The sequence below is a fragment of the Liolophura sinensis genome, chromosome 6 (assembly GCF_032854445.1).
Source record: "Liolophura sinensis isolate JHLJ2023 chromosome 6, CUHK_Ljap_v2, whole genome shotgun sequence".
Classification (NCBI taxonomy): domain Eukaryota; kingdom Metazoa; phylum Mollusca; class Polyplacophora; order Chitonida; family Chitonidae; genus Liolophura; species Liolophura sinensis.
In genome coordinates this window covers 26,210,935-26,228,081 of record NC_088300.1, presented here as the reverse complement: position 1 = coordinate 26,228,081, position 17,147 = coordinate 26,210,935, and the positions used below count along the sequence as shown (strand labels likewise).

Genomic DNA, 17,147 nt, shown 5'->3' with positions numbered 1-17,147 from the left:
TGCACTGGTATGGCATAGGCCAACAAATAGGTGTAGGCCATAGGGAAAAAGATAGGGCGCCATCCAGTATAACTTTGCAAAGAGTTTTACGTCTTTAAAATTTCTTTCCAAGTTTTCTCTACTATGTATTTTCCCCACACCTGTACAGGATGATTTTAGTAAAATCAGTGTCATTGTGCAAATAATGCGCTAGGGACAGGATTCGATTAAAAACGCAGTTTGCAGTGAGTGCAGCTAAGTACATTGGAGTTGCTTCCCTTTGTGTAGCTCCTTGCGGGTACCTTTTGGAACGACATGGCTGCGCAGACGAAGCTATCAAAGTTCGTGGAAACTGGTCGAAAGATAATCGCAGTTGGGAGGAACTACAGGTAAAGGCACAGTAAATTAATTCGATGGGGAAGGATATTTATATGGCACAGAACGGCACCAGGCACAATGTTGTCAATGTCACGGTTATATATAACAACCAGCTTAGCAAGGGGCGAATCATGTGGTGTCGGATTATCGGGATTTTGTACTGTAAGCCTAGGCGCATCGTACATGTAGGCGTTCTTTTACGTCTCAGGACCTATGCACGCCATAGATTTGGTAGATTAGCTTTGTCTTGTAAATCGAGTGAGATTTACAAGGCAAACGCATTTACTGTTATAGACCTACAGACTTAAAGACTTAAGATAACCTTTGAATCCCATCCGTGGTGACCTCGCCAGTACACAATGTGGACTACCTTATCTTGATATATTAGTAGACGGGTATATAAAATATAATGGAGACGTCTCCTGCTGTAAACCGAAATGCCTTGATCAAGCGGGTTTGCTATGTTCAGGGATTTTATTCTACACATACTAACTGATGGGGTGATACTGTGGAGTTTGTCCTGTAGCCTTGTCTTCTCCGTCCATGACTTTAGTCGCCATCAAATAAGTGAGCAGAGCTGTGACCACACATATAAGTTAGCAAGGGTCAAAATATGCAAATATATGTTGACCTATGCATTCTAGTCAGACATTTTGGTGTATTTATGCCTGCTCATGGACTTACTAGTGAGTGAGTGAGTGCTTGGGCACGGACTTATTATACCAATAGGCTTACGGTGCAAGAGTATCATCTTAGCCGTAGTCATTGGGTTTAATACAAACACTTGTAATCACTGATCTCCAAAACAATAACCTGTTATATTCAAATTAAAGTCTGTTGTCTGAGTGACGCTTGAATGTATTCCGTTACTGTGTCAGATTGTTGTCACTGCTGCAGCTTGTTCTGTTAAATATATGGAGCACATATTTTATTAATTCAGCCCAAAAATCCCGATATTATGTTGATTATGACACAGTACTATTCAGCGGCTATTATTACAGAATATATTCTAGTATCGCAAGATTTAGTGTTAAATTTATTTTTTGAGTGTGAAAATAGTTAAATAACGTAAAGGTTATGATTATCATTACCTTTGATGTTTAATTCCACAGTGAACATGCCGCTGAATTAGGTAACGCTATCCCCTCCACCCCGATCCTGTTCTTGAAGCCACCATCAGCTTACATCACACAAGGACAAGCTATAAAGGTAAGACTTGTTACTGTACTGGTATTTATTTCTCTGGACTTAAGGGTTGTCTTCTGAATATTTTACTTGTTCGACAAGGGTCAACAACAAGACTTATTATACGAAACACTACCATTTAGGTAACAGTTCCACGATGAGTACATCGGAACCGTCCTAAACGATGGGTCTGCTCATCGCATATGGCGCTGTTACCCTTGTCGTTATTGAGATCTTATTGAGCATATGCATCTGATATTTATAGTACATCGAAAAATTTAATACATCAATTTCTCGTATATATACTCGTATTTCCAATCGACTGTCTTGTATATTGTTAACTCCTCTATTTGTGGTTATGTATTTCAGATCCCTAAAGGCTGTAGTGAGCTTCACCATGAAGTAGAGTTAGGAATCATCATTTCAAAACGCGGAGTGGACATCCCTGAGAATAAAGCCTATGATTACATAGGCGGGTACTCCTTGGCGCTGGACATGACTGCGCGCGATTTCCAGAGTGAGGCGAAGAAAAAGGGACAACCGTGGTCTTTGGCTAAGGGCTTTGATACGTCATGTCCGGTCAGTGATTTCATTGGCGCAGACAAAATTCCAAACCCTCAAGATCTACGTCTGTGGCTCAAAGTGAACGGCTTGACAAAGCAGGACGGCACTACGAAGGACATGATTTTCAACATTCCCTACCTTATTAGTTATATCAGTGGGTTTTTTACACTTGAGCCCGGTGACCTCATCTTGACTGGGACCCCGTCTGGGGTGGGACCAGTTCATAGTGGTGACGTCATAGAGGCGGGCTTAGAAGACTTGATAGCGGTGAAGTTTCCGGTTGAGTTACGATCTTGACCTGAATACGCCTTAAAGTCTGGACTGTTTTTAGCAGCGTGGGCATGTTGCTGGTTAAATTCGTAAAAAGTAATGCAATATATAATTTATTTTAACTGTTTAACAGATTGTCAGTATTTTACCTGCATGCATGGATTGATGGATTGCGTTCCTACCATACAGGTTAACATTATATCTGTACCAGTACATGGGGAGGTCTGCCAGCAAACTGCGGATGGTCGTAGGTTTTCTCCCACCATAACGCTAGCCACCGTCCTATAAGAGAAATATTATTGAGTATGCCGTACGACAGCAATCAAGTAAATAAATCAAATTCTTCATTAATGGTATCATTAATGTGTATTCTTGTAGGAGGATTTTCGCAATAACGACAAATCTTCGGTGAAACACGTCAATGGAACCCTGAGCGAAAATATGTTGCCTGCACTTGGTCTAATCCCCAAAAGAAGTGCGAAGATATATCATGTAAACGAAGGTAAAAGTTGGACCAGCCTCAGGAATAAACAGAACGGGTAGCCAAGTTCTCACAACAGATGTTCTTCCCATTTCATATGTGACAGAACTTCTGGTTTGCAGCTTTTATGAAGTCGATGATGTTTCATTTTATTGTAAAGGAGACTCCAACAAAAAGCAAGCCCCCACCCCCACACTTTGCGGTTTTTGTGAGAAGGAAGTTGATGGATTGCGAGGGAATCTTCTATTATGCAAGGATTAGAATTTTTTAGGTTGTGAAGGATGAAAAACCATATTTAATGGTAAATATTCATATTGCCCATTTATCTGATTGATGTAGCGGATATATGTCAGATGACGCGGTGAGAAAAATCATAACCGTTATAGGGAAATAAAGAACATTGGATGATATTGAGAACTGATAACCGGAAATCACAATGTTAAAACAGCTGAACAGTTTGTGCAGCATGTATAAATTGTGGACGTGAGAAACTCCCGACTTCAGCCGTATGAACTTCCATATTATTCAATGTTTTCAACGACGTGTATATGGTAGTAAAATGACAAATACACGGATATCCGTTGTCACGAATTCAACATGGCGAGTATTCTTGAATTCTTTACCGAGCCTGATTTCCTGTCAGTGAGATGCCATAGGCATCAGTTACAGACTCCTGGCATATGCCGCCACACCCATCCGTGGAATTTAAAAAAAGTTTCCCAAAATACAATATACGATATATTTTAATATCCACAGAACACAGGTAATCAAATTTGGTAGATCGAATGTTTTATTGACCGAGTCTTGGAAACCTCACAATTGACTCTTGACCTCAAAAAAAAAAACAAAAAAAACCAACACCTCGTCAGATCAGACCAATTATACATCAGCAAACTTGAATGCGGAAAATCTGAATATCAGATTTAATAAAAGGGAGTTGCATTTCATAATCATGCGTTGGAAATACCATACGAGATTTTCGCTACAGCACTGAAATTCTGTCGGAAAATATCGCAGCCACAGAAAGCAAGCAACTTCAAAGTATAAGTCTTACTTTATTTCTTAGACCTTTGTCCATGTTGATCTGTACCTAGTAAACTAAACATATGCAAAACTTTCAACATGGATTTGCAAATTCGTAATAAGCTAACGTCTATTTTGATTTAAAGCATTGTTGTAGAACAGATTATTTTACGGTCAAGACTATTAGGTATTTTTTTTAGAGACCCGTCAAGTTTTGTCCACACTGGATGAACTATTGCGAGCATTATCAAAAGCTTTACTGTTCGAACCTAAACCATGAACTAGCTGCATCTGTTGGAAGGCTGATATTTTGAAATTTATTTCGTAAAAACATCGTCATATAATTAATCTTGTGTAACTGAAACCTGGAATTATTCAGATGTTTTCCTGGCAAATTTGAGGGGGTTTGGAAAATAGAAAATATCTTTTTCCTTGTCGTTATTTCTGCCTTTTCAAAATACATTTCATAACTCCCAGCATGCATAGTAGAGATTGGTAATGTAGTGTGAACTTCATTTGTAAGTTGTGGACTCTTCAATTTCGCTACACACAACAGTACCAACGGGCAACAAGAACCAATTTTCAAGTCTGTAAGTTTTAGAAGAACTTCCGTTGGAATAAATTGCCAATGAAAGCAATGAAAAAAATGGTGTGTAGTTAGTACAACGGTTTTCCAGAATTTTTTCGTCCCACCTTTAGGACCCAATCCTCAGTACGCAAGACTTGAATTATACCTATCGATAAGTACACACTAGACCAGAATTTGATAAAGTTTGCATTTTTAATTCTGTATTCATGAAGCCAGTCAAGACATCAAACAGACTCGTTTTGATCAGGGATACAGCACTTGCGCCAAATTTAGCACTTTCAACAGATTGCTCTTTTTCTTTTAAATGACTGGCCATTTAATTTTGATATGTCAAGAAGTCGCTCAAAAAAAAAAAAAAAAAATTAAAAACTTCCTGCCACTTTCAATTAGCGTGTTTTAGTTAAACGTACAGATGAATATTTGTCTTGAGTTAACATTAAACTTGGGCTTTTACACAAGGAAGTGTCTTCACAGGAGTATGTCCGATTACATACAGGTTTACACAAAAGTGGCATGCCTTGTAAAATTATTTTATTCCAGGACTAGTCAGAATGTTGTAATTGTCACAGAAGCCCCTCAGCTTTAAGGTACATTTGTACACTATAAAAAACATGTGGTTGAACCTTTTAATACTGACCTTTTCTGTAAATATCCATGCATATGTTCCATGTCACAAAGCCTCATTACAGGCAAAGCAGACCCTAGCAATCAAACAAAAGCACAGAAAAAAAGGAAAATAAAATAAATTGTGATTCGTAGGTTTTGAGTTCTGATTTCATTCAGATATAGCGTGCAGTATTCTATTTAATATTAGTTTGTTTTCCATTGCTGCATCGTATTTCATGCCCGTTGGTCTGTTTGTCACTTCAGTAGTCATCCAAATCGTCTAAGTAATCCTCAAAATCTTCTGGATGTGCCTCTAAACTCTGGAAATCAACCTGGTATCGCAGAATACCTGGGAAAGATAAATACACTGGAGAACTAAGTCATACATAAACGCACTCAGAAACAAATAATTAGAAAATGAACTTTGGTTTGGTAGCAAGGGTACCACAGAGCTTGTCTGTAAGAGACACCTGAATGCTTAACTTCAGCTCAATACATCTAGTGAATTTGGTAATTTATGGTAATTTAGATGCACCAAGATATCAGTGATGGAACATCCCCCTTGTATATTTGTGCTTTGTGTGCATGTGAAACTTCAGGTCAATATATGCTGTGCTTTTTGACAGACCACCCTAACATCCACTATAACAATGATTCTAATTCAGAATTCATGAAGTCATGAATCTTGTAATATAAGGTATTTAATAAACCCACATTGCATCAATAATGGGACATCCCCCTTGTGCTCTACCTGTGAGCAAAACCTGAGCTCAACATAAATTCAGCATTTTTTTAAGGTATCACCCACAACATCTTGTTTAAGATGGATTCTAATACACAATACACCATGTCATGCAATTTATGCCATTTAATATGTACACAGTGAATTAACGAGGAAACATCCCCTTGTATTACTGCTCTCTACATGTGTGCTATGGGTAACATACCTCCTATGCCTCCGAAGCCCTTCACAAACTGCGCCCCTTCCTGAGACCTGTCAGTGATAATTTCCAGTGTGGCGCCAAAAGTTTTGTAGTTATTTGCAAACCATTCCAACAGGGGAATCTGTTCCACTAACTCCAGCTCAACCCCAGTCTGTAAGATCAAACAACGTAGATGTATACCATAATACTGGGAACTGATTAGGCCACTGTTAATTAATTCTATGCTTCCCATGACAGAGGGGTGTTGAAAACTACTATGTCGTGTGAGGTGATTAGTATGTGTAAACAGCGCAGTGAATTGGGAACCACTCACTATACAACACATATACAAAATCAGGATCTTCTTACTGTCTTGATATTAAAAACTAGAATCTGGATATCTGAAATCTCACCCTTCCATCCTCCAACATTACCAAAAATAAAAGAAAATAAATATAGCTGCTAAAGCAGCATTGCCGGGGTTCAAAGCCGGTATTGCCGGCCTATGCGGTGTCACTTCAAGTTACCTGAAAGGTGTCCACATATACATATATAAAATCAACTTAATTAGAAAATATACACTCCTGGTAGCCATTAATGCATTGTAAGTACAATGTAAAGCATATGTATGGAGATGTGCAAAACGGAGTAAATCAACCTTTGGGCAATATTTGAGGGCATGCATGTCCTCTCTTTTTCAACACAGCTACACGATTTTCAGCACACATTGAATACCTATATAGCTCTTTCCACTCAGTGATTTTTAGCTTTACAGCTGTAACAGTTTTCTGTCACATGACCTCTAAATATGGTGGAAATTTGCACTTTTTCATAATTTGATTTTAATTTGTGGCAAAAATATACATCAGAGGAAAGAAAGAAAACCAGATTCATCATCAGGATGTCAAACTACGTCGGGTAGTATGTTTACAATATTCTTAAATTCATCCTAGCCTTAAATACATTTAAAATGCTTTATGTAACATGGGAACGTCAAACTGAAAAATACAGTAAATCGGCCTTTGGATAATTTTTCAAGCACTGCAACTCTCGCATTTATTATGATAATTTTCGACACATACAGTACACATATATCCCTTTGCTCTCAGCCATTTTCAGCTTTACAGTTATAGCAGTTTTGTGTCGTGGGGGAATAGCACTTTTTGGACCTTAATCACAATTCACGACAAACTATGCACTAGAGAAAGAAAAAAAAACTAGATTTGTTACGAGGACATCAAACTACGTCTGGTAGAATACTAAATATATTTACATTAAGAAAATATTGGTCATGTGACAAATTCAGTAATCAGTGCATTTCCACAGTTTTTAAGGTAAATAAGGTTTTCAAGGTTTTGTACACTTCATTTGCCCCAACATACTTCATGTGCATACAACATTTCAGCTCAATCGCATAAATCCTTCAACAAAATGACAAATGCTTTCTGTCAGCTGCAATATGGCGGCAAAAGTAGGTTAACTGAATGGTGTCTATGTACTGATATATAACCAACTTAATAAGAAAGCACACATTCTTCATAACCGTCAATGCATTATATGTACACTATATAATATGTCCATATAAATGTGCCAAATGTAGTCCATCGACCTGTGGACAATATCTGAAGGCAAGCCTCTGTTTTTTTTTCACAAAGCGCAATGATTTTCAGCATACATATAGTACATACGATTGTACAATTGTAACAGTCTTCTGTAAAGTAACTTGAAAATATGGAGGAAATTGCGTTTTTTTGCAGGTTGATCGCAATTTACGACAAAAGTATACGCATCAAGTAAAATAGAGGGTCAGATTTAAATCAAACTAAATCAAATGGCATACCTACAAAAATACAATGTTTCTGCATTCATCCTAGACACGAATTTATGGTATATACATTGTATACCATACACTTTTAAATGCGCCAAAATATATTTAATTGGCCTTTTGTCAAATTTTGAAGCCCTGTACATCCTGTATTTATTAAGACAGTTCAAAGATACAGCATACATACAGTACATATATAGTCCCTTTCACTCAGCAATTTTGAACTTTACAGCTTTATCAGTTTTCTGTCACATAATCTACAAATATGGAGAAAAATAGCAAATTTTCGATTTCTGATTGCAATTTGCGACATAAGTACACCTTACTGGAAAAAAAAAGTAAGACCAGATTTGTGATCAGGGCGTCAATCTACATCAGCTTGATTACTTAGAATACTGAAATTAAACAATCACTTTATCACTTCCACTGTATCAGCTAAAATCTAATTTGCATAAGCATTGTTATCTTTCTTCCAAATAATCTCTAGGGAACGCTAAATTTAAAGTCAATTGGACACGGGGCTCTGGAGAAAGTGACTCTCAAACATTTTCATATCAATCTCATATGGCCACCAGGTCACGTGAATGAGGACACCCAAATCTTTGCTCGTAAAATCGCATTTCCTGGTCTGTCACGTACCTAGGCTTCACCCATTTCTCTTGAGCCTCTTTAGCTGTAGAAATTTTTGGATTTTGTAAAAAAGCAAAAATGGCAATTTTTTGGCATGTACCACTTCTGGTTTTCTGATGTCACCTCCGATTAAAATTGCATCTCCAGTTTCGTTGGTTAAAGAGACATTGATGTCACTTCCGATCAAATGATGGTTGTGCAAAAATTGCATTTTCGGCATCAGCGTCTAAAACTGCATCATACAGGACTATTTGCCGGACATCATCTGAAGAAATGGGGACACATGACATTTTCACCTGATCACAACTTGTACAATTTTCCACCAAAAAAGTTCTCGTTCTCAAAGTTAACAAGCCTGGGCTTTGTGCAACTTCAGTTTAATTTCAGCTCAGTCACATCAGCCTTTACGGAGAAGATTTTTTAATGTTTTCATTAAAATCCAAGATGGCCATCAAGTCACGTGAGGAAATCTGGCCAAAAGTTACGATGCACAACTTCAAGTCTGGCAGACAAACATATTAAAATTTCATAGACTTCCGACTAATAGTTTTCTCTAGAAATGAATCACAGTTTTGGTGAAAATAATACTACTAAAAATGCACCATTTTCCAAAAAATTATCAAAATGATTTTCATACATGACTAATATTGAGCTTTGCAAACTGGAATGGTACACCAGTGGACAACATTTAGTACGAATTTGAAGCAAACTGGTCCAGCCATTTTGGAGAGGAAAATTTTTAAGGAAGTGTCGGGTTTTTGGACAAAATTGAATGCCCAAAATAAACCATAGTTTCCATACTTAAATCCGAAATGAAATTCGGTAAAATTTGACCTGTGATCACCAACCTGTTTCGTTCAGTCACAGTAAGATCACAACATTACCATGCCCCAGCTGTTCATGGTACTGTCCATTTGTCATTCTGGATTATGTCAAGTAGCAACTGTATTTGATCTGTGAGTTATTTCAGCTTTGGTAATAGGCTTTGAATCTTGAGACAGCTAAATATTATGTGCCAAAAATAAAACAAAGATAGAATGGTAAGAAGACTGGATCTGAACCTCAGGGGATTAACAAGAATGAACTGGATTTGAACCGATGAGTGCGATGTTAATCGGGGCTATGATGAAAGACATTGAAAAGAAGAAAAAAAAAAATTTAAAAAATGCTCTCAAACAGCAGTGCTGGGACACATGTATAAACAGATTGTTGCTTTCATCTAATGTAACTGTCTCCATACAGAATTAGAATACACCCCTGTAGCCATCACTATACAGAGAATGGGTTTCATGCAGTCTAGCACAAAGCTCCCATGTTATTTGAATGGGAAGTTTCGTGGTGAGTCATGAGAAGCAGAAGATTAATTCACAGAGGCCTTAATTACGTGACTGTAAACTTTCCCTCAGAGCAAATATGACTTTTAAAGAAAAAAAATAAATCAATATAAAAGTGTTTGGTCTTTATGACAAAATACTGTACCAGCCTGCTCCTACATTGTGAAGACTGTCATTTATTTGCATCTGAAACTATTCAAGGATTAACAATATATTGTACACACAGAACAACCAACAAACTGAATACACATAGATAATATTTCAGGGGATAAATCTTACATCTTTGTCCACGAAGTAAGTCTTGTCTTTTTCCTGCTCTGGTCGTAAGTGAAGAACTTTCTCTTCTACAAGTAAACAACAGGCATATGGCGAATAATAACTAAGCATACAAAGGTTTTAAGCGCCTAATCAGCGCATGTAGCGTCCATTCGACTCAACCATTACCTTTTCTGATAGATTCACTTTTGATTAGTAGCACAAGACTAGTCTCCATATATGTGACCAATACATATTACCCTAATTATTTAATACAAGTACATGTTTCAATGTATTGTCATATATTAAAAACTATATGCTACATATCTGGGAAAGTACACATATCTACATCTAGCTGAAATGCTTGGTCCCATAAAACAGGAAATATAAGGCATTCAGAAAATACCATTGGATCCCCTGACTGAGCAGTTTGTAAAACTCATGTCTTGTGACTCAAATATTGACCTCTAAACCAAAAAAAGTAGAATGATTGACACTGCCATACATAGACATTATGCTCTAATTATATAGTGCTAAGATATTGCCATTAAATACACAAAAAAGACCGAACTTATTATACCCTGATAGCTATGACTGCAAAGCAAAGACTTCATATGTTATGAAGTTGTAAATCATTGTTGTCATGAAGGTAGTTCACAACATTTTTTTTTATATTTTTTTGATATGCAAATCGTGAACTGCATTTAGCAATCTATGTACTATAGGAGGCAGTTGCAATCCAGTGAATAGCTGAGCAAAATGCTGAGCTATGAGGCAAAATGCCGAGCTCTGACGTAAAAGACTTCCTTTGTCTTTGATATGCAAATTGCTATCGAGTGTTGGCTATCTGTGTACTATGGATGGCCAATGCAACACTATGATTGGCCAAACACTTTAACCAAACTGAACACCGACATCATCTGATGCCCCTCTCAAAACCTCTCCTTACTTTGTAAGACAAGCTAAAAATCCTTTCAGAGAGGGGCCACATTCTGTAAACAGTAATCTTCAATTCTCTTTACCTTCCTCTTTAACTTCAAATTTTATGGGTGTTCTTTTTAAAAAGTTTAATCAAAGCCTGTCATATCCATGAATGATGAGAGGCACAAGGAGTAAGCCTCCATCAGCATTCTGACACAAACTTACCATCAGTTTGATGATTCTTTAAAACATATCGTTGTATGTCTACATTTTCCCACACAATAAGTATATCCACTGCTCCCATTTCCAATGCTCTTAGAGTATCCTCCACACCAAAGCAAAACTTGCCAGTGTCTTGTGAGATTTCATCAAAGTATCTCCCTGACACAAAAAAACAAGAGATGTATTCATCTTCTGTGACTAGTGTTTGTTATGTTGTATTCAGGAATGGGTTTATTTCACTTTAGTATAACACTGAGAAAGCCAGGTACTTAAGCCTAGAAATCTCCTGACTGAACACAATTGTTTTACGTTCTCTTATAGAAACCATGCAGAACATGAAGCTGTCGCACTAGTTCGGTAGCAAAATGCTAATAGGAAGAAATGGATTCTGACTAGCATTATTCTCTTGCCCTGCCCTTCAATATCTAATTTTCCTGGTGTAAAACGTAACCATTCTCAAGTCTAGAAACCAAAAGCCCAATGTTCTGTAATGTGTTATGAAAGTACCAGGTTAGCCCCGAGTTACTTTTCTACCCATAAGACAGCAATAAAGGGAGACAACTTCTAACTGTGCTATTAACGTGTTCCACATTCATTATAATTTTGCTACTGACTAGTATATGTTTCTGGAAAAAGAAAAGTACTTATAAAACAACTGACATATTGTTATACAATGTATGATGGTAAAATAAAAATTACCTATTAATTTTTTTTCCTGGATGAACTTTACATTTGCTAAGGCATCTGCAGCTAACTCTATGGCCTGATTGAAACCATTCTCTCCTCCATAAGAGACGTCCACTATTTTGATGACTTTTCCTTGTAGTCTCTGCGAAAACAAAGTCAAGCAGATATAACGAAATGATAACTGCACGTTTCTTACACACCTTTTACAATATTGTTATGTCTCCAATACTTCTGTAGAAAAAGGCATAATGCTATTAAGCCAAACAGCAAGAAAAATTTAAGTAAAATATGAGCAAAATATTGTCCAATAGTATTTTGATATGCTTACTAAAAAAGCAGAGAAAAAAATTCATCAAATTTTGTGAAGAAAAAAGAAATGGTTCTCAAGATATTGTAGTATAAAGCAGATTAGCGAACGTACAGGACTACAATTCAATAAAAACATAACCCTAGCAGAGTATTCTAAAGTTAGTTGGATCTATTCACTTCATGTACGTACAGGATCAAACATGTCAGACTGACTGAGTTCGGTTTTGAAGTCTGCAGATCCTGCCAGCACCAACCCAGCTACATTGGGTTTGTCGTTTGAAATGAACAGCGTGACAGCCACTTCAGCAACCTTCCGTACATAATTGTGTCGTTTTTCCATTCGCAATCGAGCGAAACGTAAGGCTGACTGACCTCCACGGCCTAAAAGAAATGAAATTAATGTAATTTATTTTACAAATTATACCAGAACATGTTTATACAAGAATTCAAAATTAAAAGCTCAACTCAATTTCCACTTATATGCCTGCAAATCATCTTTAAGAAAAAGGCAACTTGTATTTTTCTTATATGACATTTAAAAGGGATACAGAATTGTAACTGATCAGTTTGTGCATGAGATGGACAAATCAAGGCTTTGCCTAGCCTAAGATGAATTTTAGGTATGACTCATTAATTAAAGTGTCATCAAGGATAGAAGCCTTAACCAAACAATCCTCTCACTGTCACTCAATCAAACATTCCACAATGAAAACCTGTCCCTAGCAAGATTGCAGACTTGGTCAGTCTTGTACACATTCTGGTGTCTTGGTTACAATTAGTGCCCCACATGTGCAAGACCTTTAAATAAAAATCAGGCAACATATAAAACTAATCTGTTCCATATTTTGCGGATCACACATGAATGTTTAAATTGACAATTCAGTGTCAAGGCCTGCATGTCTTAAAGGCAGGGTAAAAAGATAAGGGTCAGGTTAATATGGATAGACTTCATAAATTGTAAACAAAATTGCACTGTACTAAAACCACTGTTGTTAGTTTCGGAGGATAATACCGAAACAGAAGTTTTCTGTCGTGTGCCATTCTTTCTGGTGTGACATCATGCAAGAACACTTGACGTCATTCATCGCTGACGAATAGCGACAAATGATACTGTGTACTTTCAAACGTACCTGATGTCATAAATGCCTTACTCGACGTCTCATCTTCCTGATTCATCGTAACACCGAGAATATCATCATGTCACATCAGTAAAAATTTTATGGAAACTGGCAAAATCTTGATTTTCTCAAATTGTGGTTAAATAGTGCTATTTAAATATTTCTGAACCGTGCTGTTAGCTATGTACCATACGGTATCCCTCATATCATCCTCCTATTCCCACCTGAGTTTTCCTAGGACTGAAGCACATGTAGCACTTTAACAAAACACACGGTATGTCATAATACTAATATACACATGAGCAACATATTATACGTACCATGCTTTTTGGGAAGATCTACAGTAAATTTGTGAAGAACTTCTCTTGTGTTGCCTGACAGTGTGCCAAATAATGCCCCATTTCCATCCATGACAATGAAACCAAATTTGTTGTCATCTGCTAAGAGTGCAGTGAGGGCCTGAAATAAAATATATGCTTTTACATATAAGGGATATTTTTTTTTTTTGCAGAGCATACAAGACATGTATGCCCATTATATGTCTTTTTCAAAATACATAAATTCTTCATGCTCTGGACATACATAGAATGTCATACACAGTCACATTATGTGGACTACAGTCAGGGCCTAATCCAGCCCTTCTCAGCGTCCGATTACCGGGTGCTGCCGTTCCCCTGAAGTGCCCCTTTCGAGGGAACGTCCCTTCGCCACAGTGGCGAATGCAATGGGTGCCTTTCAACTTGTTGTTTAGGTTTAAAGTTCATAAATTTACTCAAATTTAATGTTGGATCCAGAATCAAGAAGGAATATTTGACTCCTGTGTAAAAGAACTTGGTTGTGAAAACAACAAAGTTTTTAAAGAGCATTTAAAATCAGAAATGTATGCCCTGAAGCAGGTGACGAAAATCTGACCCATGATAATTCAATTAGCATTTAGATTATTCGGGCCATTGTGATGATCAGATGCACGTCATTCGGGATGGCAGAGTTCTCCACATATCAGTAAATACAAGCCATCCTTAGACTGAGTTTTCGGGCTAGGCACGTGTTGTGGTGTGCACGTGGGGTGGAGGTCAACCGTAGGAACCAAGGCCCTTAAAAATGTATCAGAATTGAAATATTCAACAATGAGGTGCCCTTCACCGGTGGTTCGACCCCCTGCCCTTCTGAGGCCAGATTAGGCCCTGACAGTGTTATAATCAGTGCCTTGTTTTAATAGCAATGTACCTATCACACAAGTAACAATTTAGTGAAATGGGTTTCAGAGGTCTACATTGAAAAAGAAAAAGAAATCTGAACAGCACAGGGTACCAAGCTGGTGAATTCCTAATGAAATTATATTTTACTTCTGTTACCATGGCAGCTTACAAGTGACAAAATCTTTGCCTCTAACAATGTTTGTATTGCTTGAGTACTGCATTGACACAAACCAGCTCAGTCAAGACACAACAGTTTTATTGTTAAAGTAATGCAGGACTTACCTCTGTGTGGAATTTGTTATCACAGAGGTACAGTGAGGTGTTGATGGGTCTAAATGGTTCAAAATCTATGTTGACCTTCTTCTCTCGGCCTTCTTCCGTTACAATTGTGCCACAGTATATCACTAATCCATTTGGGGGTACTACAACAACAACAAAAAAGTCAAACATACCAAGAAACAAGCATTTCACGCAGCAATGAAAACATTAGTCAGGTTTCAATATTATAGAACATGAACAATATGTGTCTTACCGCTTCATCCAAAACTCAAAAGTAATGGTCTTATAAATACCAGACACTATAGTATTTTAGGCTTCTAACCCAGTTAAAAACTACAGTGGAGTTATATAAATCTTACACAACTGTCATATTGTTCCTTAATTTTCACCTTTGCTATAGAGTTTTAATCTTTGCTGTACAGATGTGATGGCTCCCAGCACGGACAGTCGGTTTACTCGACTCTTGATGTTGGACGCTGTTCCGAATTCATCAGCCAACATTTTGGCCACTCTGGAGATTTGGTCTTTTGGAGGTATGATAAGTGATATCATGCTTGTGCCGTTTCTACAGGAAAGAAAGGAATGAATCATTACATTCATAAGAGTAAAGAGAACAAAGACAGGAACTGCTGGATTTGTACCAACTAAAAGTCTGTATTAAATGAAGGACGTTTTCTTGAGATTAAGTAAGGTGAGATCTAAACTTTACTTCCGCAATCCATCATGTCCATTAAGCTTACAGCATTCCATTATGTCTGTATGCCATGTGCGAGTCTATAGAACTTCCTGGCATCGAGAAAATTCTTTTGAATTGAAATAAAAGGCAATCTGTCAAATACATAAAGGAAATTGATCAGGACTCAAAGAGATTTGTGAACTTTAGCGACTGATATAATAAATATTGTTAACACAACTTCAGCTATTCTTCCTGTCTGTTTGCACAATCTATCTATGAATGTTGTGTTGCTTCTCTAGAGACACAGGATTTGATGATTTGATTGGTTGCAATCAGATCGATCAATATTTCACATGCTTTCAAGCAGTGACAGGGGTAATGCTTTAGGGTAGATGCAACTGAGTGTTACTGAACAAACGTATGTACCATCCTCACAAATGCTTCCCGGTTAAAAATTGTTTGTCCCTGAGCCTCTCAGCTTTTGTTTAACCCTGGCCTGTCTAAAATTGCACATGAAGCAGAAATGCTTGGGAAGTCTGCTCCCTAATACAGTGCCGCTGTAACCTAATGGCCACCGTGTTGTCATTTCAACAACTAAACTTCTGCTCACGGTTAAACATGTTAAGGACAAACCAGTGGCATGAGCAACAAAGTACATGTCTACTGTGACAAAGAATTTGGTGATTCAAACAACAGTTTGAATCCTACCTTACATTTGGCAGGATTCTCCAAGTCAACAGAAGTGTAGTGATGTCACCGCCAGCATCAGTAACCCATCCTGATTAAGCCAGCACATACCTTGCCGGGACTTGGCGTAAGTTTGAATTCAAAACATGGCCGACGTTGCTTCCACCTGTTTGATTCAAAACTTCAAACGCCTGGATTACTGATAAAAGATGGTTTACCGCTGCTGGCTGTCACATAACTACACCTTCGCTGACTCAGGGAATCAATGCTTATACCAAATGTAAGGCAGGGTTTCAGCAATGAAATTGTTCGCATGGAAGTCCATATGAGCTATCCAAATATAATCATTTCAAGTAATCTGAAATTCTGTTGTTTTTTTTTTATCTTAATTTTACCTATTAATCACATTCCTGTAGGAGTTCTATACAAGACAACATGGCTACTATTGTCATGTTCTATACCCCGTGACCATATACTAGAACCACCACATTACCACATTTTAGTTTCCCTGGTCTGGTTTGTCACTTCATCTAGTTTTACTAGTCATGCTGCTAATGCCAGACAGTATTGGAACTGCAGTCCCACGTGTTTCTTACCCTCTCGCTGCTTCTAAGCTTTTTATCAGCTTTTTTATCTTCCATATTTCGACATTCCTGTCTGCGTTTGTTTCACCGCCGACGCCGTCAGCCATAATGTTCTTTATTCACGTAGATTCAAAACAAGAGTGGTATGTTCACTTCTGACAAAACAAACTCCTGAAGCGGTCAAAAACCGCGTGACTTCTCGTCGATTTCTCCCGTATGGACTAGAATTTCCTGCGCCTATTCAACCACGAACAAGTCTAATACACAAATACAAGTGATCCCACACACAACTGGAATGAATTGGGCCTATTCTTTGGCCCAGATATTACGGCGACAGTCGATTTTTCAAGTTTTCAATCCCTTGTGCAATCTTGAAACGTCGCCATCAACCATGTGAAGAACAGGGGAAAAGGGACGTCAATG

At 37.6% G+C, this 17,147-nt stretch overlaps 2 protein-coding genes across 2 annotated transcripts; one reads left to right on the top strand and one right to left on the bottom strand.

Annotated features, from left to right (window-relative positions):
- Nucleotides 1–287: 287 nt before the first annotated feature.
- On the top strand, nt 288–3,526 carry LOC135467768 (acylpyruvase FAHD1, mitochondrial-like). Its single transcript, XM_064745609.1, has 3 exons — nt 288–368; nt 1,470–1,566; nt 1,912–3,526. The coding sequence occupies exons 1-3, from the start codon at nt 295–297 to the stop codon at nt 2,401–2,403; spliced, it is 663 nt and encodes a 220-aa protein (XP_064601679.1). The 5' UTR covers nt 288–294; the 3' UTR covers nt 2,404–3,526.
- Nucleotides 3,527–3,703: 177 nt separating this feature from the next.
- Nucleotides 3,704–17,114, bottom strand: LOC135467767 (eukaryotic peptide chain release factor subunit 1). The gene is made up of 10 exons (XM_064745608.1): nt 16,737–17,114; nt 15,167–15,342; nt 14,781–14,920; nt 13,620–13,758; nt 12,372–12,562; nt 11,885–12,014; nt 11,189–11,344; nt 10,067–10,131; nt 6,023–6,170; nt 3,704–5,424 (listed from the first exon to the last, which is right to left on the bottom strand). The coding sequence occupies exons 1-10, from the start codon at nt 16,829–16,831 to the stop codon at nt 5,336–5,338; spliced, it is 1,329 nt and encodes a 442-aa protein (XP_064601678.1). The 5' UTR covers nt 16,832–17,114; the 3' UTR covers nt 3,704–5,335.
- Between the last annotated feature and the right edge of the window lie 33 nt (nt 17,115–17,147).